Source organism: Aquila chrysaetos, chromosome 5 (genome assembly GCF_900496995.4).
Source record: "Aquila chrysaetos chrysaetos chromosome 5, bAquChr1.4, whole genome shotgun sequence".
NCBI classification, from domain to species: domain Eukaryota; kingdom Metazoa; phylum Chordata; class Aves; order Accipitriformes; family Accipitridae; genus Aquila; species Aquila chrysaetos.
Window position 1 is genome coordinate 17,248,373 of NC_044008.1, and position 23,089 is coordinate 17,271,461.

At 44.0% G+C, this 23,089-nt stretch overlaps 1 protein-coding gene across 6 annotated transcripts in view; it reads right to left on the minus strand.

Annotated features, from left to right (window-relative positions):
- The window catches only part of CELSR1 (cadherin EGF LAG seven-pass G-type receptor 1), a 178,097-nt gene that overhangs the window by 36,621 nt on the left and 118,387 nt on the right, over positions 1-23,089 (minus strand). For all 6 annotated transcript variants that reach the window (XM_030015556.2, XM_030015551.2, XM_030015553.2 and 3 more), the window contains exons 6-18: positions 17,867-18,024; positions 16,555-16,718; positions 14,981-15,106; positions 9,836-10,002; positions 9,179-9,364; positions 8,732-8,845; positions 8,231-8,405; positions 7,366-7,507; positions 5,253-5,373; positions 3,852-4,035; positions 2,919-3,020; positions 1,029-1,123; positions 502-711 (exon numbers count right to left, since the gene is read on the minus strand). In XM_030015556.2, coding sequence (XP_029871416.2) covers positions 502-711; positions 1,029-1,123; positions 2,919-3,020; positions 3,852-4,035; positions 5,253-5,373; positions 7,366-7,507; positions 8,231-8,405; positions 8,732-8,845; positions 9,179-9,364; positions 9,836-10,002; positions 14,981-15,106; positions 16,555-16,718; positions 17,867-18,024 — 1,944 coding nt within the window. The remainder of the gene's footprint in view (positions 1-501; positions 712-1,028; positions 1,124-2,918; positions 3,021-3,851; positions 4,036-5,252; positions 5,374-7,365; positions 7,508-8,230; positions 8,406-8,731; positions 8,846-9,178; positions 9,365-9,835; positions 10,003-14,980; positions 15,107-16,554; positions 16,719-17,866; positions 18,025-23,089) is intronic.

Consider the following 23,089-nt stretch of genomic DNA (forward strand, 5'->3'; position numbering starts at 1 on the left):
CAATACAGCATGGAGTGTATTTCAATGTACCAAGTCTTTAATAAACATGACTCGAGTGTTTCCAAACTGGATTATAAGAAACCTTCAGAGTCAGTAACTGGCTCAGAGTTAGTTCACTGCACATTTAAATGAAAATGATCACATCAGGCAGGTTTTCCAACAAAATTGAATATGGTATACAAAACTATTTTGCCCAGGAATAATACATCAGCTTGATTATTTTTTCATTTGGGGAATTTTGCTTTTGGTTGTTACTATGATGATATTTATTATAACAGCACTTTCTATGGTATTTGTATTACACACACATATGTGTGCATACACACACACACATAACCAACTTTGATTCTAAATTGAGAAGACTGACTCATTTGTGAAACGGATTAAGCAGTTACATGATACTCGGTCCATCTTGGTCAAAGACAAATTTAATTATCCATTGCCATAAAACTTTTAAGGGGAACTGTAAAGGCTCAGCACAGTATATAGTATCTCTCTTACTTCATTGAATTCCACATCCCTCGTGGCTGCCAAGTCAAACCCTTGCTGCTGGCTCTCATACTGGAGGACCCGGATCATCATCTGGTAAGCTGTCCTCACATCGTTGCCATATAAACTGTGTGTGTGTTTGGTGGCATTCTGCAGCACTCTCACGATCCGTATGGTCTTGTCTCCATCCAGCTTGGTCTCATTGTGGTGTAACTTCTCATTCTGAATCAGAGACAAGAAGGAAGAAAAAACCCCATGATGTATCTTTTTTTTTTCATTCCAGTTACAAATACAATCATCATTTAGAGATTTTTGGCACAAGGGAGTTGTTTGATCAAAATGGTGTTTGGCTTGAGAAAGGGTTGACAGGACAGCTCAATGGAAAATGTAACTGAGAGCCAGAAAAGCACAAAGGGTCCTGATGGCAAATGAGGGGGTTCAAGGACTCAGTCAAAAGATGGACTGCAGGGATATCAAACCGGAGTCTGAATTGATGATCATTTACAAAATAAAGGCAAAAATGAGAAAACACAGCTTACCATGATTTTTAGATCAACAAAAGTGCTAGTGGTGCAGTTGAAAAGCTCAGGGGGCAGCCAGCCCTTCTCAATGTTACAATGGCGAACCGCATTTCCTGAAGGAAACAACGTTAATGGTAAATGGTAAATAATGTTCTGAACTGTGCTGGGTAAATCTTCCTAGATTTCAAATATCCTAGACTTTCAGATTTCCTACATTTTCAAGTTTCTTAGAGCTATGCAAGAGAGAAAAGTTAAAGATTACTAATCTTCATGAATTGTTTTCCTCAGGCTTTAGAGAAGAGTTAGGCAAGCTTCAAGATCTGCCCAATTGCTCTCAGCCTCACTGCCTTAATGTTCTCAAATGAATTCAGCGACTTATTCATACCAAATATGAGAAAGACTGTACACTTCCTAAATGTATCTGAAAACAGCCCTGCTCAGATTTCTGTGTGACAGCCTATATAGGAAGACATCCTGGAAAATGTCTTCATGTCAAAACATGCTAGCACCTTTGCATCCTGCATGTGGTAAACACTTCAGCCAACATGTATAATTGCCTTTTGCCACTTGTGAATGGTCTGTGAGCAGCTTACTGTTTAATTTAGCCTATTATTTTGTACTATTTGTCAAATCATTTTAAAACGTGATTCTTGGCTGTGGATACTTCACAGTGAATTGCAAGTTATCAAATGTAAAATTTACATTGTGCTAGTTAACTTGCACATAACATATTGCATGTGCCTAAGCCATTTAATTACTAATATCTAAATAAGAATTATAATTAATTTAACAATATCTAATTACATTACTTCTCTTCCATGATTAGGTGAATACAATTAAGCCTCAGGTTCTTAGTCTGAATATTCATTATTATAAAGCTTACTTTTTTTGAATGTTCTGTAAAATTCACTTAAAATGTGCAATTCCAGTGAGTACCCTTGCCTTTTAGCCTATTTGCTAGAAAGGACACTTGGATCAACCACAAGAACAGTGCAGAAAACTTATTTTAATTCAACTTTATACTGTTTAATAATGTAAATATTCTTCACTTAAAAAAATAATAATCAATTCTATCTCCTAAAATCCTCAGAACAGGAGCTTGGTTGACCACAAATCTTCTGCACACCTACAGGCAGTGACCTCCCCTCAGTAATATTTGGGGAAGTCACTTACCATTTATAACTCATTGACCCTGAGGAGCACTTGCAGCAGAGAGTTACCAGGCCCAGAAATGAGACAGAGGTTTCACTTCCCGCAGAACAGCCTTTGGAAAAGATTGTGAACTCCGTTGTCAAAAATCTGATAAATGTTTTCAGGGACATGCATGAAAAAGCAGGTTGTCATTTGCTTGCTGTACAAAACAACACAGCTCACGTGCTTTATAAAATGCGTTTTTCAGCTCTCTGACTTATGGGTTAGAGAAAGGATACTGGGTGGAAAAATGTGAGTTCTGTTGTAACTCTGAACTTTATTAGCCTGCAACGCTAGTAAAGCAATCATCAGGTAAACAATTTTCCTCATTTCATCTTTGCCCAGAGGAGCTGTATCGCTAAAGAACAGGTACAAATCACTAGAAACGAGAAGTTACATGTGTAAGAATTGCTTGATAAACATAAAATAGAAAACTGGACTGTGCTTTTTTGAAAAGACAGATACAGAATTTCTGTTCTTTATGTGTTTACCTGCTGCACTTTTGTATTTATTTACTGCTACCATCCCAAATGTATTTTAACAGTTCTTGAGTTTCAGCTAGCTAAACTTTTCTGCTTGTGATATGCATGAGCTATGCTGTAATCTCTAGACCCAATGAATTAATGCCATTCCCTATGTACACCTTTTTTTTCTCTTATTTTTCCCCTCAGACAGGCATGTAGATAAAGGAGTTAATGTTTTACCCAGGGAACTTACCCACTGATCCCTTAGGACATGGCACAGCAGCTGGCTGGCCAAACTTGGTCTGTGGCCACCAAATACCAGCCTCGAAAGCTTTGGGACAGCCATTATAAATTACTGAAAGCAGAAAAAGAAATGATGCAATTTTTCTGACAAGATAAAAATCACAACAAGGAGATATTTCAACCTGCCTAAAGGACTTTCTTGTAATTCCCAACCTCCGTCAGGATACCTGTCCTCTGCAGCGCCTTCTAAGCTGTAACCCGTCAGCTGCTCCTTATCCAGCAGTGCAGGCAGACAGGTACAGGCAGAAGAGAGCTCAGGATGATTATGGGGCTCTGGATTTTGGCTCTGCCTATCTCTGGTGGCTCCTTTATTGTGGGAAAACGTTTCTCCTTCGTTTCACCCACACTCTGGCGAGATGGCTGTTGCAGCAGCTTTGTGCTGATCACAGGAGGAGGGTGGGTGAGTGAGAGGAAAGGCAGGATGGGCAAGATGGGGAAGAAAGGCAGAGGTCACTAGGCGCGTGGCACAGCCTCTGTGGGCTGTGAGAAGGTGAGAGGGCTCTCGCCGGCCTCCAGCTGCAGCACAGCAATGCAATGCTGCACTGCCAGCTGAACTCAGGTTTCAAGTAAAATTGGGATTAGCGTTTTGCTCTCCCCCCCTAAGCTTGCTATATTTCCATTTGATGAAAATTAAAGAAATAGGAGCTTTTTTATTTTTCCCCAGCCACCGTGAGTCATACCGGCACAGACTTAGGAGGAGGGGTGCACGTTTAGGCTGCCGCAGCTCCCATTGCCCCTGCCGGAGCCAGCCCGCCGGGCGCGCGCGTGCCCCAGCATGCGGCTGCATGCCCACCGCCGTGCACCCCCCCCCGCCCGCTGCAAGCAGCCCTGGTCCTGAGACCACAGCCCGCCTGATCAGCAGCGCTCGCTGGACAGGAGGTACCTTCGCAGCCCTTCACGGTAACTTCAGCAAACGGGTTATCGCAGCGGTTGCACTGCCGCCCTATGACGCCAGGTTTGCAAGGACACTGTCCCGTCTCCATGTCACAGGCGCGTGTGTGGGAGCCGGATGGGAAGCAGTCGCAGGGGTAGCAGGTGTCACTGCTCTGGGGCCTGTAGTAATTCGCCTAGAAAAACCAAAACGGTAAGACACAAGGTATTTGACTTATATTCCAAATTGCTCGCGTTTCTGAAATCCTGCACTAGCAGCATGTGCATCATGAAAGGGCTGATTTTGAAAAGTGTGGGATAATAACAATATTACTTTTAACAGAAAATGTAATAACCATGGGAAGTGTGCTGTTGGCCCAGGCAACGCGCAGAGGCAGAGCTGAGCGCTGGGGGGGATGGCTGGGCTGCCGGGTGCCACAGAGACCCAGGGTTTGGACCACCATTTGCAGTGGGGGCGGAGGGCCCGCGTTACTCCTCGTGTACTTGCTGCCAGCGCCCAGCAAACGTATTCTTGGAGGATTTTTAGTTTCCTCTGCTTTGCAATTCTACTCCTGCATGGCACTAACAAGCCAGTAAGGAAACTTCCTGCACTGTCCATTTGTTTTTCATGTACAGGGTGGAGAGCAACCAATGATCACGTATTCAAATCGCATCTGTAAATGCTTTTGATCTGAGGCGTTACGCGATTACACAAGAGCATGGTGCTGGCACCCCACTGACTTGATTTAACGCAACAGTTGCTGTGTGTCCTGCTGGCATTTCAGAAAGGAGTACGGGGCCAGATTCACTGCCGCCGGTCTGCACAGGCCCAGCTCCTCTGATGTCATTCAAACCTATTGTAAAACCTATTGTGAGAAGTCCTTTGTAGAAACTTCAGGAGGGAGGCGCCTCCCCTCCCGTGTCCTCCGTCTGTCCACAGCAAATTCCTCTTAAACTCCACAGAGCTGGCACTGAGGAAAGCATTTAGCCTCTCTATTATTTGCCTCTCTCCAGCTGCTAGGCCTTTTGCTGGCCATTGCACAGGGGAGAGCTTCACCCAGCTAGCCTGAGCTGTTTCATGGCTATTACTCACTTGTGATACACAAACCACCACCGGCACTCCTCTGCACCCCGGTCTGATCTCCCCCGATAATCCAGGCTGCACTTCAGAGAGATCAGAGCCAGGCTTTCATCCTCTCAGTTTTGCTTTCCAAATGCAAGTAAGATAAGAGCTGCACAGTATGATTTTGTTAAGGGCGGTGCCAGCAAAATATTTTAGGTAAAGTTTTAACTACACTGAGCACATATATATATGATACAAAGCAAAAGTGTGTGTACTTTGCCTCAGGTATTCACTTATAGTTACTTTTTAAACTAAAGAAATTTTGACTTAAGACTGGTTTCTTTTGCTTACCTTGCAGTGGCATTCTCCATTGGTCTTATTGCAGTCAGAATCAAACCCTTTACTAGTCTCACAATTACATGGGCCGCAGATGGGATTTCCCCACCAGCCTCTGGGACAAGGCAGGTCGATCCTATAAAAGAAAATCAAATGGAAAGAAAGTTCTTTTAAGTTTCCTCTTAAAAGATGGGACAGAACTGCTTTGGGCCAAATCTGCACTCAATTCCCATCAGCTTATAGAGTGTAATATATCTCACTGCAGCAGCCAGCAATACATATATAAATATATATACATTATAATAAAAGAAAATAAAGAATATCAGTGCCATGAAACCCTAGAGGGAATGCTTCTCTAAATGTTTTCAAGACCGACTCATCTTTAAAAGGAGTGTATATCTGTATGAGCAAATGAAGTGCTCCTTCCTCTGGGAGAGGGTGATGGGGCCCAGGCTGCCTAATGGAAATGGTCCCGGTTCCACCAGCCCCGGTCCCCCGCTGGGGAAAGCGCTGGCTAGGGCAGGCTGGACAGCTTGTGTTGAGCTGTGCTAGCACTTCAACAGCTCGGGCAACTGCAGGCAGTGCTGAGCCCGTGCCCTGGTTTACCTACTGCCACAAACAGCCTCGGGGTACAGCTCCCCAATACTTTATATCCCACCCCACTATCCCTACGGGTTCCTGTCCCAGCTGTGCCGTGGGCAGCAGTGCTTGTCCAACCTGTGGGGACACCAGCTCAGGTGCAAAGCTGGCTGCAAGCTCACCCTACAAAGAAAAGTCACTACTTTCAGCCAACCTGGCTTTCTCAGCCAGCTCACCGCAGGGTCTGAAAAGCCCTGGTCTGCCACAGGGGAGGAGGAGGAGGACACATGTGGTTGGCGACATGGAAGAGGGAAAGGTGGCAGCTTTGATGCAGACTATGAATCAAAGACTACGATTCAGACTATGAATGGAGCAGCACAGCTCTTTGGAGACTGTGCAGCAACCCAAATGCCACCCCTGCTGAACGATAACCCTCATTTTTGTTGGTTCTGTTTCTTCTGGGTGAGCTTCTGAGCAGGTTTGTCCCACAGATGCCCCAGCACTAGTGCTGGCAAGGAGAGCGCTGGGAAGGGGCAGTGACCAGGGTCTCTGCTAGCTGGAAGTCTTCGTCAAGCAATAGCCTGAAGGATGACACCACTGAGCCTGATCAGCATAACGCACAAGGAATCCCCTCCCTGCTGCTCATTTTAGGAAAGCAAAGCTGTTTGCCGTCTGTTTCAAAGACCACGCAGAATTGTGTTCATGGTAATTGCCAGGTTTGTACTTCTATGTTTTATAATATGAAAAACCACAATGCTGCACTTGACATGATGTCAGCAGATAATGACAAGGGACAACGTCTCTGCGTCGCTAATCCAGAGTAATGAAAGACGAATCTGGCAACAGCACGGCCAACATTTGCAAGCCCACACAACAAAAGGCGGAGGAAGAAGCTTGCGGTTTTCAAAGGGATGGAAACATCACATGAGCTATTCCTAAACGGGCAGACAAATGCACTTCATTTGCACATCATGAATGGCCCATATTACAGTAAATCAAAGTGCCGTCTCTGGGATAAGGCCGGTTGCTGAATGCTTATCTGAGACCAGGAAGCCAGTGACGAGGGAATCGGCACGTTTCTCCCACACAGCAACAGGACATAGGCCTCCCAGACTGTCCAGAAGAGATGGCTTTTTGCCAGCCCAGGGACCGGACCCAAACTGCAAAGCCATTTTTTCTGGTCACAGGCCACCTAACTGAGCGCATTGCTCTTCATGCATGCTGGGGGAGCTGAAGGAGAGACACAGAGCAAACTCAGGCCAAGGCCACCACAAGGTACAGGTCAGACGCAGTGCTGTGTAACACAGTTGAGATCCTGAGCTGCTGATGAAGAAAAGTGGCCCCTGAGTATATGGAAGTTTGCCTGGTCTCTGGGAAGAGAGTTTAGTAGTGCCCAAGGACAGGGAGCCTGCAAATACCATCCACTATGAACACTCAAATTTTAACAGGAAAGCTAACTGAAGCAGAAACGGAAGTGGGAGGACTGCTGCCTTAGGAGAAGAGCTACCTGGAAGGATCAAGAAACCCAGAACAAAAATAATTCTCTTACTTGCTCTCACAGTACTGTCCATAGTAGCTTTGTCCACATTCACAGGTGTAGCCATGGGATGAGCTAGGTTTGTGCACGCACGTGGAGACATGCTCACATGGGTTCAAGTTACATACATCAACACAGTCTCTTCCAAAGTACCCTGGGGAGACAAGGTCATAAAATTACAGCAACCATTGTAATTTACGATTTGCATGTCTCCAAAAGACCATCTATTTTAAGCTTATACACTAATAACACATCTTCAATAATCAGTAGATCCCCCCTGAGATACTGTCAGAAAGAAGGTACTCTTTTCCCTCTCAGCAAAAAAGATAGTGGGCTGTTCTTTTTGACAGTCTGTTAACATGCTTGAGGCACCCTTGTGCCATTGGTTCCCAGTTTTATATTCAGGGCATGTGTTACAAATAGTTCTGTATTCTCTCCCTGCATGTATGGGAGGTGACTGTGCTGGGTGCTGACAGCATGTGCCGGCTACACGCACCAAAACAGAGAAAACATTCAAAGTATCCCCATTAGGATGCAGGGTGTGAGACTGAAATTCAACAGCAGAAAAGGCTGGGAAAGAAAAAGAAAAAGAAAACAGACAAAAAGAAAAGGGGAGGTGCACAGAAAAAGCCCTTTGGACCAGAGACTGTCTTTCTGTTTGGCTGATACGTTGCCTAGAACAAATGATCCTTAGTCCATGACTGCAGTTTCAAGGGTGCTACAGTAAGACTGAGAAAGATAATACTGATTGGAAGAGGAAGAATCAGAAGCTGAGCACTTTGCAAGCATGCTGCTGCTGCCACTGCTCCTACTCTGATGAGCGCATGAATATGTGATCCAGCTCCTGGATGAGTGCATGGGATGGTCGCTGGGTTACCTGGGTCACAGACGCAGGAGTAGCTGTCCCAGTCGTCACTGCAGTAGCTGTGCTGCGGACACGGATTGGAATCACAGGGGTTATCCACTTCGCAACCCTCCTTCACATTGATCTTGATAGCCTGTTTCATGTTGAGTGTAGCTATATTTGTAGATGTCTCTCCCATTCTTACTCCCTGGTGACAAAAGACAATTATTTTTAAATTAGAGTTTTCATTCACAAGACAGTACTATGTGTTTCACTACTTCCATTAATCCATGAGGCTACGTTTTAAAGAAACATCACCTGATGAGCCAAACCCAGATTTTTTTTCCAATGCTGTTCCCCTGTGAGACCAGATTTGTACCTGGGAAAGTGGGTGGACTTTAATATTTTGATTTTTAGATATTTTGGTGGAGGAAACAGAAATGTTTGGCTACAGATGAAAAAGAAAAGCCCATATTTTCACATGGGTATTTTCTTAAAAGTTCAAAGTTTGTTGCTACACATTTCATTTTATACCTGCATACAGCCATAAAATCCCTGCTGAACAGAGACTTGGTCTCCAGAGACACCTCCCACAATGATGCTTTTCATTTTCAGTCCAGGTAGTTGATTTCCAATCTGCACAGTGCTCTGTTGAGGAAAAGGACAGTCGATAAGAAGCACTATCATCCTCTGTGACACAGACAGCCTACTTTCTGTAGTGATGGAGTCAAGCAGTAGCTGACAGTAGATTACAGAAAAAATATCAAAGCAGTGAGGAGCCAGACATCTGAATGTGGCTTTTTACAGACTTGTTCATAAGATATCTTATCACTAGGTGTAAAACATTAATATAACTTCATTAGGCACAAATTGTTGCAGAACATGGCTCACAGCATAAGTATTTGACCACAATCCTTTATCCTACTTTCTCCTAAAAACATTTCTGTAGTGCTTAGCGACAAAGTTATGATGCTGCCTTACCTGGTACATCCCATAGTCCAAGGACATGACAGCGAGGTACTTGATGTCTTTACCATCTTTAGCACTCTTCAGCTCTATTAATAAATGATGCCATTCCCCATCACTGACTCGCAACTGGCTCATCTTCAAACTAGCAACCTGGCTCAGGCCACTGTACACTTCAAACTGCACATAGTTGTTGAGTATCTGTTGAAAAAAATATCATGTCTATTTTTTGCTACGTATTTGTATTTGATGCAGAAGGGGGCAGAGGGCAAGATGGTAATGTTTCCTAAGACAACCCAAAAGGGAAAAAAGCTCAAACAGTAAAGAAAGGAACACTTGCAATAACTCCTCGTATAACTTTGGACATTCAGACTCTAACTTACCCTACTGGCAAAAAACTCCCAAACCAATCACAAGGCACATTTTTTGCATCTATATTAATGCACACTACTACCTCTGTTTAAAAAAATAATCTTAAATCAACGAATCTGAATTTTACAATGATCTTTTGAGCACTGATCTTTTGATCTCTGTAAAAGGCTGAAGAAATCGTTCGTATTTATTGATGAGCATTTAGCTGGGTGGATGAAGCTATGTAGTTCATGTGGCCATATCCATTGATGGGGGAGAATTTCTTGATTTTTTTCTAATCAAAGGCAGCCACATTTTTACCTGAATGTTGATCTTGGATGCAGCCCCTGCATTGGCTTGCATTAACATGCCATTGACTTTCCGGGTTCTGAACATCAGCCCGATGTACCATGGCACGGAGATGGTAATGTCAAGGTCACTCCAAATGATAATGCTTTCACCACTGAAACGCTGAGGAGAAGGCATTGCTGTAAATCAAAAGACAGGAGAGAAAGAGTTGATATGCTTCAGGACAAAGGTTAAGAGGAGAAATGATGCTATGCCGTGGTGATGGCACAAGGTAGCTAGTCCCTCCTCCACTGAGGTATTTTTAAACTACTATGGTGTAAGAGCCACTTTAGGTGAGTTACTATGAAGCAGCTGATAACACTGTAAATTCACAACCTACCCTTGTTGTGGGGTGGGCACCTTGTTTTGCTGCCTGCACTCAAAGGCAGCACCTCCACACCGCTATGGCATTACACAGGTGAGAGATATTCCTAGAAAGGTGAGCTCAGGATTTCTACTGATACAGTTCTGCTGATGAGTGGGTGGACAGAGCAGGAAGTATGAGGGCAACAGTTGCTGCAGATGTTTTCAACATATCCTTGATTACCTGCTTCTAATTAACAGATTAAACACAGAGGAAAAGACTGGGAGGCAACAGGAAATATTAATTCATAAATACTCCAGGGCCAGATTATTCAGCTGTTTCAGCTACGCAGCCTTTTCACAGGGAGAAAGTTTGTGTGGAATTGCCTAAATCATTTGCCTTAAATATCTCAACGTGACAGCTGAAGAGTTGCCCTCCTCTCTGACCTTGCACAAACACAGCTCCTACAAGCAGACACCGATGACAGCCTTCAATGGAAAGCACTCTGCTGATGGAAAATAGGGGAACATCCAGCCTTTGGACTTTTAAAGTAGTTACCTCAGGTAACAGGAGCTATAGTACCATGGATTAGTTGATCCCACTGATGAGAAGCACAAATTAAGCTGTGGGAGCTCTGTGCTGTTTGCAGCACCTCATATGGCACTTCCACCACGTGTGGCACCTTGTAGTGGGATCTGCAGTCAGCCCCTGCCTGATGTCCTCACTCACAGGCATGGTGGTGAAGTTCATGGCAGCTTTTTGCAAGTGGAAGCAGGCCTTAGAGGCTAGCTACAACCACCGCAAATTGGCACCCAGCCTTGTATCTCGTCATGCACTGAGCCCATGTGGATGGTCAGTGAGATGACAGGGCTTAACAGTCTCCTTCCCCTTCTGTTCCACACTACCATACCCGCTGACTCTTCTGGATTTTCTTGTAGTAGGAGAGATCATGTATATACAAATGCGTACATGTTACTATAAAATGGCAAGTCCTTAGAAAAAGGTAGAGGGATGACATCATAGCAGAAGATGGAGTCAGGTTGACGTGAAGTTGCATTTTTTTGAGGAAAAAACCCCAAACCCAAATTCTGATATGTCTGCCTTGCTGGTCTCTATAAACGGAAAGGCTGGCAGGGGGGGAATGCAGGGGTTGGAGGAAAGTGCAAGCTCTTCACCTTCCTATTTGTGAGAAACTAGACGTCAGTGACTAGTGGACTACCACTAGCCAAGCCAGAGGTGTAACTTGACTTGCCCTTCTCTACGGTGTGGTTACCCAACCACCCCACGCCGGGGTCAGTGCAGGCAGCCCCAAAGGGCAACCATTCTCCCTCCTGCTCCAGGCTGTGATCTCTCCTTTGCAGTCACACTTGCTCCTCTGTGAATGCTAGCAGGGGCATATGGTGGAACAACTGAAGCTCAGCCTGCTCTTGAAACCCAGACAGCAATTTAAAATGGTTTGCCACCAGACATAGATGTCCCCAGCTTCCTTAAAACTTGAATCCAGTGCTCAAGCTCTGGCTGTCTGGGCCAGGGCATGATTCATCAGCCCACACTGCACCACATCAACATAAAAGTAACCAGGACATTTCTGTTGAGCAGGATAATTTCCTCCTGTGCCACACGTGCAATAGTCAGCCCTCTCCTTCCTCCTCTACCCTGACGACCTTCACAACAACTTCAGCTTCCAACTTCTTTGCTAGTGGTTTTCTAGACCATTGCTGAGATTTTTAAGTCCACCTGCCTGTAGAGAGTGGAGCCAGGATGCAAACCTTGCAGGCTTCCCACCTGGTGGAGGCTGGGAATGCTGTTTGCAAACGTTTCGGCTCGGCTCCTGGGAGAACTGGACTGGCATGGCAATTAGCCACCTTCTTCCTTTTCTCACCAGCGGTGACTTTCTGTGCTTGCAAATACCATTCTCTTCCCACACCTCCTCCCAACTCCCCTCCCTTCCCTGGGGCCAGGGTGCACCTTCCCCTGCTACTAAAACAGAAATCCCCATCCGTCAGCCCCTTCTGACCTCTCTCCTCCCCCCAGCCCTTCCCCATGCCTGGGACCAGGGGTCTCCATGGAGGGGCTGGTGGCCAATGCACCCAGATGGGACCTGACCACCCGTGGCACCACAGAGGCGAGCGCATGTGCTTCCAAGCACAGCATATCCCTGCCATCTGTGATGCAGTGATGCAAACTAATTGTTTTCTCAGGGTTTGTCACTTTGAAGCGCTGCCTGTGTATCTACATACACTTTTAAGAGACTCCTACATTTAAAAGGCTGTCAGAAAGACCTGAGGGCTATTCACTGTGGAGACAGAGGGCCTGGGGAAACACATTGACAACATTGGGATGTCACCTGCAGTTTGGGTGTAGGACATGTGACAGCTTATGTTTTGGTGCAAACCTGTGGTGTTCAGCTCAAGGCTAGCACAATGACGTTAGCCATCCAAGAGTGAGTCAGGCACAGCTGCTAGATCTTCTTCACAGCATCGCAATATCTCAATTTTTAAAAGAATTAAACTACAACAAAGGTGAAACTCATTTCTCCCTAATTTTATCTCCCTTCTATATGTCAGCAGAGGAAGATGGCAGCTGCCAGAAGGAGAGTTAGCAGGTCCTAGGAGGGTAGTGAAGGTAAAACACTCCATCCTCACTAGTGCAGACTAGATCCCGGAGTTTCTGAAGGGCCGGCAATCAAAAAAAGTTGGATTTTTAACCTGCCAAAGTCTTTGTCCTCTGTGAGCCTGAAGCAGATCCAGCACTGCTAATGGGATTGAAGAAATGCATCAGCCAATCACTCCTACACAAGAATGCAAATATTCTAGCTAAGACTTTTTAAAAAAATAGCTGCCTAATAATAGCTAATGCTGTTAGGATCATATCTGAGCACTCAAATGAGCAATGTGAAAGCCAGGAGTATTGTATATCAGTGATTCCTCCTGACTTTAACTTCAGGATCCTGAAATCTTTGGTCACATTTCAGAAAAATTAATTTCTTTCTTAGCTTGCAATTTTTCCTTAGGGGTACTTTGCCCCACAAATATCATCAAAGAAGCAAGTAGCCTGCTGCCCTCAAACTATAAAAAAAACCCACAAACTGAGGCATCAGCAAGAACATGGGGTTACCAAATGACAAAGGGGACATGCAGGAATGCACAGCACTGGAGGCAGAGGAGACCGTGGGGGTGGGGGGAGACAGGGATGCTGTGATTGTCGTCATCTGTATTACCTGAACTTAAAATGAGTTTCCAATGATGGCTACAGGGCAGTTCTGAGGTAATTTTCTAAATCCCAAACTTCATGTTTTGGTCTTGAGTTTGGGATAAGAAAATTATGAGTAAAACACACCTTTGATCGAATTTTGAAATTCCATTTCAAAACTAAGAAAAAGACAGAGAGAAGGACAGTCTTTGCATGTGATAGCACTACTCCCCATTTACCCCAGTACAGGTCACACCAGAGTTGGGCCCTGGCACTCTCTCAGGAGACATCAGTGTGGGTTTGTACCACAGAGACCAGCCTATCATGAAGAAAACACCAGAACTTCACTGACAAAGATACCTGACATAAGACACATGGAAAAATTAGATCTTCATACAAACCCGGGGAGCTCAAAATATTTGAGGAGCCGCTACAGAAAGCAGGTGCCTTGCTAGAGGCAGTAATAGCAGCTCTGGGCTCTGCATGAGGTGGAACAAAGGAATTGGCCTCCATCGTTCCTTTCCCCTGTCCCTCACCCTGCAGACCCTTATTTCCAAGCCCGAAACTTAACTATGTGTCCTCTCCTCCTAAGCTGCTGCTTCTCAGGCAAGGGGACAGCCATTGCCACCACCTAGATCTGGTCCAGGCTGAGGTATACTGTGCTAAAGTGGTTTGCAAGTCGCTGTGGTGTGTGCACCTCAGCTTGGAGACCTGCTGTTCCAGGGTCCACACCCTGCTGAGAGTAATCAAGAATGTCTGGTTTGGGGTAGATACATCAAAAGAACAAAATCCTTGATCATACTGCGAACTATTCTGAGCTAAGTGTCACAGGGGAATAGCAGAAATGAAGACCTACCACATCTGCATCAGAGGCCAGAATTTGGCCTTCTATTTCTAGGGAAGCCTTGTGTAGTTTAAGCAGGTTTTCTTTCCTGGAAGCCTTCAAGAAGACTCCAAATGAGCAACCCTCCACTAGATGTGGAGATGCCACCTTAGAGCAGGCAGCCCACTGCTGCAGTGACCCCACGGGACCCCTCATGCAGATGACTCCTTGCTTCTTTGGGAAGAAACTAACTGCAAGTTCTTCATGTCCTATAACACACCTGCTGCTCCTTCCTCATCCTTTAATGAAGTTTTACACATACACGCACATTGTGTTCAATCAAAGGAAAACCCAATAGAACTGAAAGTGCTCATACTCAGCAGAGAGTGCCTACTTGCCAAGAAAATGGTGATTAAAACTCCACATTCATCCCTGGTTTGAGTCAAAGCCCAATAAAGTCAGCGGGATTCTTTCCACTGATTTAAAGGGGCTTAGGATCAGGCATTTTTACTATAAACAAATTACTAAATACTGCCAAGTTCTGTGGAACTACTTTGCTTATGTAAGTAAATCAACAAAAGCTGCGGTTATTCATGACAGTATGTCAGCTATCATATTTACTACATAGGTGATCTCTAAAATTATTTCGAATAGATAACGGGTAACTTTCAGTCTTAATTGCAATCTTCTGTTACCTATCCCTTAAGTGTCACAGTTTGACATACGTGCTATGAGATGTCAATGACAGGTGATGAAACCTGCACACATGACTATGCATGAAGAGGTCTTTGTATCCTACCTTGCTCGCAGTTTTTCCCTCCGTAGCGTACAGGGCACTCGCAGATGTATGTGTTCCACTTGTTGATGCATGTGCCTCCATTCTGGCACCAGTTGGTTTCACAGTAGTTCCTCTGCGCTGCACAGCCTGAAATTCAGGAACACGGTTACTTTGCATGGTTTTAACAAGAAAAAGGCTCTGAATGATTGTATCTTAGTTTTTATGTAAAAAGAAGACATGACCATTATAGGTTTGGGGTTTTTTTTAATATCCTGAAGTCAGTGAAGCAAAATGTGGATGGCAAAAGTTTACGTGAGCTGAGCAAGTGTCAAATTCATAAAGACAAATGCTCTATCAAAGGCTATTAAATACAGTCACTGAGCTGTAAGTCTCTGGGGACTGAGAGAAAATTTTGGGGAAATATCACTGCATGTTCGCCCTGTTTTTATACTCTTCCCCTGGCATCCACTGCTGGAGAAAGGCAGATCAACTGGTGCTGTGACTCAGCACCACTGTTTGCAACTTACTGTCATCTAACTGAGACACTAACCAGGGAAAGCCAATGTGCAGTGTTACACAGTGGAATAACACTACTATACATCATTGTTTTAAACTATACGGAAACATGTTTCCAAATGAGGAAAAAAAATATCCATCCTAAAGAAAACACTTCATGGCCTCCTGATGTATATTTCCATAAGATAAAACCTTGTGTTTAACTAATATTAGAGACAAAACTGTTAAAAAAGTGCTCCAAGACAAAATAGCAATTTGAAGCATATGCTACGACTCCCTTCTTAATCCATGATCAATGCAACATACCTAAGAACTGCAATTTAGCTCTTACACATACCTTCAGCAGTGTGGAAGGAAGGGACTTGCCATTCTTGTGTGCAAGAGCCAGTCTGATGATGATAGAGAACATTTTGTACACCAGAACTAATCCTGATCAGGGATCCAAGGGCTGGAAACCAAATCAGAACCTCCAACAGGCTGCTTCATGAAGCAGGTTTCAGATTTGGAGGATTGCAGAATTTGATTTACAGAACAAACATAATTTATGAAGAAGTCATTAAAAACATTGTCTTTTTCATTAACTAATCCCACCGGCTTTCAGAGCAAAGTGACATTTAAAAGGTAGTTAAAAAAAAAAAGGAGGAAAAGTTCATTTAGGAGTGAATTCCTGGGTGAAACTCACAGCAATGCAGAAGGTCTAAACAAGCCCGGTCCTTTCCTGTGTGCCGCTTAATCCTGTAAGTGTGCGCTGTGCCACGGGCTATTGTGTGTGTCCCTGGCACAGGCGCGGGCTGCACCTTGCTCAAACAAACGAGGTCTGGATGCAGCCGTGCCGGTGACGCAGTGGCAGCACAATGCCCAGCAGCACCTCGAGCCCCTGCCACGTGGCCTGGGGCAAACGCTTCGCATTCCGTGGTGCTAACAGGGGGACAGGGGCTGTTTCAGACTCCTCTGTCCCCTGCCCCTTCCTGGGGTTCCTCCCAGTGCTGGCCCCTTCGACATCCTAAGCCCTGTTACACACACACCGCTACAGCAGAGAGCTTTCTTGTGTTGACTTTTGAGGCGGTAGTCGCTCATACCTGGCAGAGTGCCATTGTTGGCGATGAAACTAGCCATGTCGATCGGCTTGCTGTCGATGGAGAGGTTCCTCATGCAGCCGATAAACTGCCTGTTGTGCACCGGGAAATCTTCAGGCAAGTTTGGGACACCGCCAAGGAGCAAAGGGCCAGTTAGGTCCAAAGATCTGAAGAAACAAAGAAAAGCTCATCATTTCTTGCATATGGTTTGTTTTGGTTTGTTCTTTATCTTACTGCTTCCATAAGCACATTTGAGCTGTTTAGTCTACCCGTGTTGCCATGCACTTCCCTCTGCTACATCAGCACTTCCAGAGCTTGTAATCAAAGGACCTTCCAGAAACACCATAACTTTTAACTCAGGAGCTGTCATACGCATACAGAATCCAATGACCTATCCCTAACAGTCGCCAATATGAAGAAGAAAATGAAAATTATGGAAAAGTGTGCAGCCGCAGGGCACTTCTTTCTGACTCCAGTCACCCAGGGGCTGGCTTATGCTCCTCACCACAAGGGTTGAGATGCTGTAGATTTTGATATAATGACTTAATTATTATACGGTGCCAACCCTTTTTAAATCCTCCGAAGATCTTAGTCTTAATAACATTTAGTGGATGCAGGTTTCACTGAATGACTCCACACTGTGTGAAAAGTATATCAGCTCATCAGTTTGAATTAGCCCTAATTTTTATGGTGCCCCCTTCCCTTGGGATTTTAGAGCAGCACGTGTATCTCAATGGTCTTTCTGCTATCACTCGTTACTTTCTATTCCTGCTATGTTGCTTCCTGTCCATCTCTTCTTTAAACTCAATAGTAGTAATCTTTTCTGGTCTTCCCTCACAGGAAAGTTTTTTCATACTTAATGATTTTCAGTGGCCTTTTCTGTAACTCCTTTATTTCTACCTCCTTTAAGATAGGACTTTTAACTTAAATGATGGAAGTAATAAGCTCTTCAGTCATTCCCTTAAGTAGTAAAGTCTAACATTTAATTTGCCCCTCTTTCTAGATTTTCATACTGGGTAGATGCTTCTTGGGGGCTATCCACACTGACCTCCAGGTCTTTTTTTTTTTTTTTTTGCATTTTACAAGTAATTTGGGCACATGTCTGTATTTACACAAAACTGTGCATTCCACCCAGTGTACTGACACTTGCAGTAGCCTCCAAAAAATTCCATCTACCAAATTAAACCTTGTTACTTTTTCTTGTTAAATCATATCTGCTTTTCCAGCTTAATTTGCTTAGTGGTTAATCACATACTGCTGACTCTCCCCTGGAAGAAAAGAATGAGTGGAAAATGCAAATGTAGGGAATCCTTACTTCTTTGAGCCGGTCTGAGTCCCCTGGGCAGCGCAGGTGTAGTTTCCAATGAGGCTCCCAAAGCGCACAGCCACTGCTGTGTCACAGTCGTCTACAGTCACCACGGCCACCTTCTCTCCAGAAGGCCCGTGGGGAATTCCTAATCGCCCAATGTTGGGCTTCAAGAAATAAATGACACATGTCATACAGTGCTACGCACACATAGGATTTAAATGCTCGTTCAGCCAGCTCAACAACATACTTCTTCCTACCCCCCAAAAGTGGCTAAAATAAGATATGTAAACAAAATAGCAGAATTTAAGTTGACCTACAAAATCTAGGCAAGGAAAAAACCCAATGGATGACTTCAAAGAGAGTCCGCACACGCCCAGTGTGATATACAGCATGGTCAGAAGTGGCTTTGGTCTTTTCCACTGCTGAACCACTTTGGCCCAAATCACTTCAAAGAGGTGTTTTCTTACTTCTGCACATCAAACTCTAATAAGTTCTGCTCATTTTGCAACTCTTCACCTCAAGTGAATGAAGTCACTTGAATTGTTTCTGCCCAAAGACAGAAAACCATAAAATGATGTAATACCACAAGTGAGGCTAAAGGCTTAAATCAAATTTTCTCTGATGGGGGTACTCTGTCAGGGCCACCAGAAACTGAGTGCAGGTTCATAGAATCATAGAATGATAGAATGGTTTGGGTTGGAAGGGACCTTAAAGATCATCTAGTTCCAACCTCCCTGCCATGGGCAGGGACACCTTCCACTAGACCAGGTTGCTCAAAGCCCCATCCAACCTGGCCTTGATATATATACAGCCTATAAAGGCTGTAGTGAAAGGTTGTCTGATGACTGAAAGGGAACTTAGATGAAGACTGCTTGTTCCAGCTACAAGATCGAGGGCACACAAAACCACTACCCATTGCTGAGCCGGCTGAGAAGCCCCTGGTTTCTAGTCACACGAGAAGAGAGATTAGTGACCTGTGGAGTTGGACAATCAAAAATAATGGATGGATCTGAGCTTGCTCATGCAGCTGCTTTGGTCCAGGCATGCAGACTGACACCATGGGTGGTGCACGGAACGTGGGAAGAAAGTGTGTTTTAGAGTGGCAATAAATGCTCCAGTTTTCCCTCATCTCTGGCTTGACCCAAGCAGTAGGAAACTCCTGTCCACCCAGTCACAATGTGCCCTGCTGAACGTGGGCCACAAAACTACAATTATCACACTCAGCTTCACACCTCCACTGTTAATGGCTCACTCAGCTAATTACCCCGCTGGCAGTTGTCATTCTCCCCACTTCAGCACCTACCAACAACTGGGGAAAATCAGTGATCCCGACAGACAGGAAAGCCTATGGGACCACCGGGAATCCAACCCCAACCACCAAACTTCTGCGCCTCCACCGCAAACACATCCTTCATCTCCACTAATTTCATAACTGATGAGACGTACCCCAGTGTGACTGATACCAGATATCTGTTATGCAGAAACTCAAGAGACAGATTCCTCCAGTGGAGAAGTGCATCATGACTATTAAAAAAGAGTGGACATATAAACAGCAGCATAGCAGCCTCAGTGAAGAACTAGCAAATCCTGTAAGAAAACTGTTTTCCATGTTTAGTGTTCAGAGAGCTATGGAGTCCTAATCTACCACTGGTGCAGGATCTGAGGACTTCATGGGTATAAGAGAAGCAATGAGCTGAACTCCCCTGGCTTTGCTGCCGTTCCTCTGTGGGCAAAGGGACACCCCACAGGAGTGAACGCACCAGATCTGACCAGACACGCAGCACAACTGAAAGCCAAGAGACATTTTTGTGATGTGTTGATGAAAAATAGTTGTAACCATATGAAAATGGAAGATGGCTGTGCACCACACTGTAGTTTGCTGTATGCTCGCTTTAAAACATATTGCTCAACTGCGTACTGAAATCCCTTATTTGCACAGCAAACAAGGAAGCAGTAAGGGGATAAATGCCTGTTCTTTCTGTTTTGCTTGTACACACATAAATTTGTTAAAACACCTAAAGCTACTTTCATCATCTGTAAAGAGATACAGATTTATTTCTAAGGGTAATTATCGTAACGTATAAAAAACATTTTAAAAATATGTTTCCTGGTGTCAATTCCAGTTGGAAAGTATTTTCCATTTCCTCTAACAAGAACTAATGTGATCACACAGTTTGGTAGTTATACAGTATAAGGTTTTGACCTCTCTTGAGTGATAGTAAGGCAGATTTTATTTTTTCCGATACTCCCTGGACTTTGCCACTGCCTAGCTTGGAAGGACAGGAAGCATACATAGTTGCAGTGCTGAAAATGTTATTGTATGCAATGATGACAATGTTAGTGAGCAGCTTTTCAAAGTAAGTGAAAAAATACATAGGAAATTAACCAACCGACAGGCAGACCTTCCCTTCCAAAATTAAAATGTTTACATTCTGGGTGCTACTTCTACTCATTTGGAGGAATGATTCGATTAACATTTATGTTCTTGTGCTACCCTGAAATAACCTATTGTTTCTTACATGGGAGCCTTGACAAAGGCAGAGTATTTATTCTCGCAGCAGGGGGGATCTGCCTAATGTTAATCAAGATTGCAACCTGATGAGACTCAGCAGTTTGCAGCTGCTCCTTCACAGTCAACTAGCTGCAGTGGTAAATTGATTTTTTTTCTACTTTTATTTAACATAGAAACTGCAAAGTGGTTCTCTAGATGTTGACTGTTCATTGCAGTGCAGATCTCTGGCATCTCTTCAGCTCTGATGACCATACAGAACCATAAGCTGATGAATAAGAAATGGAAAATTCCAGTGAATGAAAAGAGACTTATTGGCAGTTCAAACCATACTTAGTTCAAACATGTAGTGATTTTCTGACCATGTTAAAAGGCTCACTTGACAGAACAGGCTTTTCCCCAAATGGAAGAATATGTTGCCGGGAAAGGAAAGAGAGATTTTCTGACATGGACTCTTGTTTCCCTTATATGTGGCAAGTACCACACTACTCATCTTAGCACCTAGCACAGGGAATACTTTATAACTGAAATAATGTGAAATAAATAAAAGACTGGAACAGAGGGAGCTTAAGTTAGGAGTTCCTTCAGAACTGAATCGTGAAACTGATTATATTCATTTAATATTTTGGTTAATACTAAATATAGTTTGCTGGTGATGCAAAGTATATTTGGAGCATCATACATTAAAAAAAGAATCACTTTGAATAGCTGAGTGCAAGAATAAGAATTAATCACACAATATGAAACTTGGGATCTAATGACAAGAATTCCTATTGCAGGCTCAGACACCATCCCCTATGAATGATGAAAAATAAGAAAAAAACCCCCTATTAATTGACTACAAAACAATTATCAACCATGGCGTAATTAAAAGGTAAAAAAGGCAATACAACAGTGGGTCATTGCAAAAATGGGTATGAGGGAAGTTTTATGACACTGAACAGGATAGAATATTGTGGGCAATTTTGGTTTCATTTATTAGAAATGACTTCCAACTAGAGTAGATGCACAGAACCGCAGACAGGGCAAGGGAAAGCTTGCCTTACCTAACAGACAAAATGGACTTGGCGTGTTTAGCCTAGCAAAGTAAAGGCTGGGGAAGGGTTTTGGAAATCAGAAGACGCTATCATTTCAATGGACACAGTACAGGAACAAATGGGTATAAGATGCCCACGAGTAATGTAGGCTGGAAATCTCCAGGTGATGCTCAGCCATAGAAGGGGTCATCTTTGGGAAAGTAGCAGGGGCAAAAATTAGAAAAAAGAACTTAATTTCTTTGTGATTATAAAAGCTGGCGTTAGCAGAGGACTGGCCTACGTTTGAAAGAAAATAAATAACAGTAAGTAGCACCTGGAAAATACACAAGAAAGTGAATTGCCAACACTAAATGACAGCACACACATTTACATTTCAGGCATGATCTTTGCCTCTGTGGAATCCTACTGGAGCAAGACTGATCCCTAACAGTAGGAACAGCTAACACTAACCAGCATTAATTCACACTATTATTTTCTGGAAAGATGTTCAAGGAGTTAAAAGCCAGACTTTCATCTGGGTACTTAACAGTCCTTTCTGCCTGTCAGACTCATCTCCTGAAACACCATGCTACCTGAAAGGCAAGTTTCATTAGCTGTGCCAATTCTGCACTCGTGAGTAAATGTGCAGTGTGGTGTACAGGAATTTACCAGCATGACCCCCATTAATGGTAATGCAAGTCATGTAACTGACTTTCTGCTCATGGGGCTGAAAATTTACCTTGTGCTGCCTAACCCCAAAGGCTGCCTTTTTACTTAGCGCTTGTCCAGAAAGAGGTTGGGATTCAAACTTCAAAGACCACATGCTGTAAAAGTGAGTGCAAGAAGAGGTACCAAACAGTGCCAGAGAGAGAGCTTGGTCTCCCTTAAACAAACTATGAAAGACATGGATTCATCTTGAACTCAAAAAGAAAGGGAAAAAAAGCAGTCCTGAGTGTTGCAGTGTATTATCACCATCACACAGTGATTCTTCAAACTTTCTGTGCACGCCATATTAAAGTACATTGTGTTCGTTGTACTGACCCTTATGTTTTCTCGGTATAATCGCATACAGAGTCACTTGGAGAAGAGAAAGAAGCAGCCCTGACTCAGGATCCACACATGAGAGAAGCCACCTACCTTTCTCTCTATCTGTAAAACCAGACAAACCACATTTATGTTCCTCAAATAATGGCAATTAGTACCTAAAATTGTACCCAGTGTCATGAAACTTAACTTTGCCTCACTGAGCTTTCACGAAGAAGATGAGTGGTTCTGATCTATGGGTGGACAATCTCAAATCTCGTGTCTAACCCATGACATTCTCCCTTGCCCAGACAGAGTCACAGGCAGACTGCAATTGCAGGAATGACAGTCGACTGGGATGTCTTTTGAAAACTGCAGCTCCCTTTCTGACTATAGCAGAGTTAACAGTGAGACTCATCTACTGTGGTGACGGAGAAGTGACCTCAAGCTGCAGAGGTGCATTTAACTGCTTTTGGCCGCCTGCAGTGACTTTCTCAGGTTGCAGTGAGAGAATGCCACTGTGAAGGTATTTTACTATTGATGCCAAATCTGATTTTCGTGAAACCCAAGTATGGAGCAATGAACTGTTTGGACTTCTCCCCACAACTACAACAGAAAGAAACACATGTAGATTCTCCCAGGTGCATGTAAAACCCTCAGAAGCTTAATCTGTGAACATGT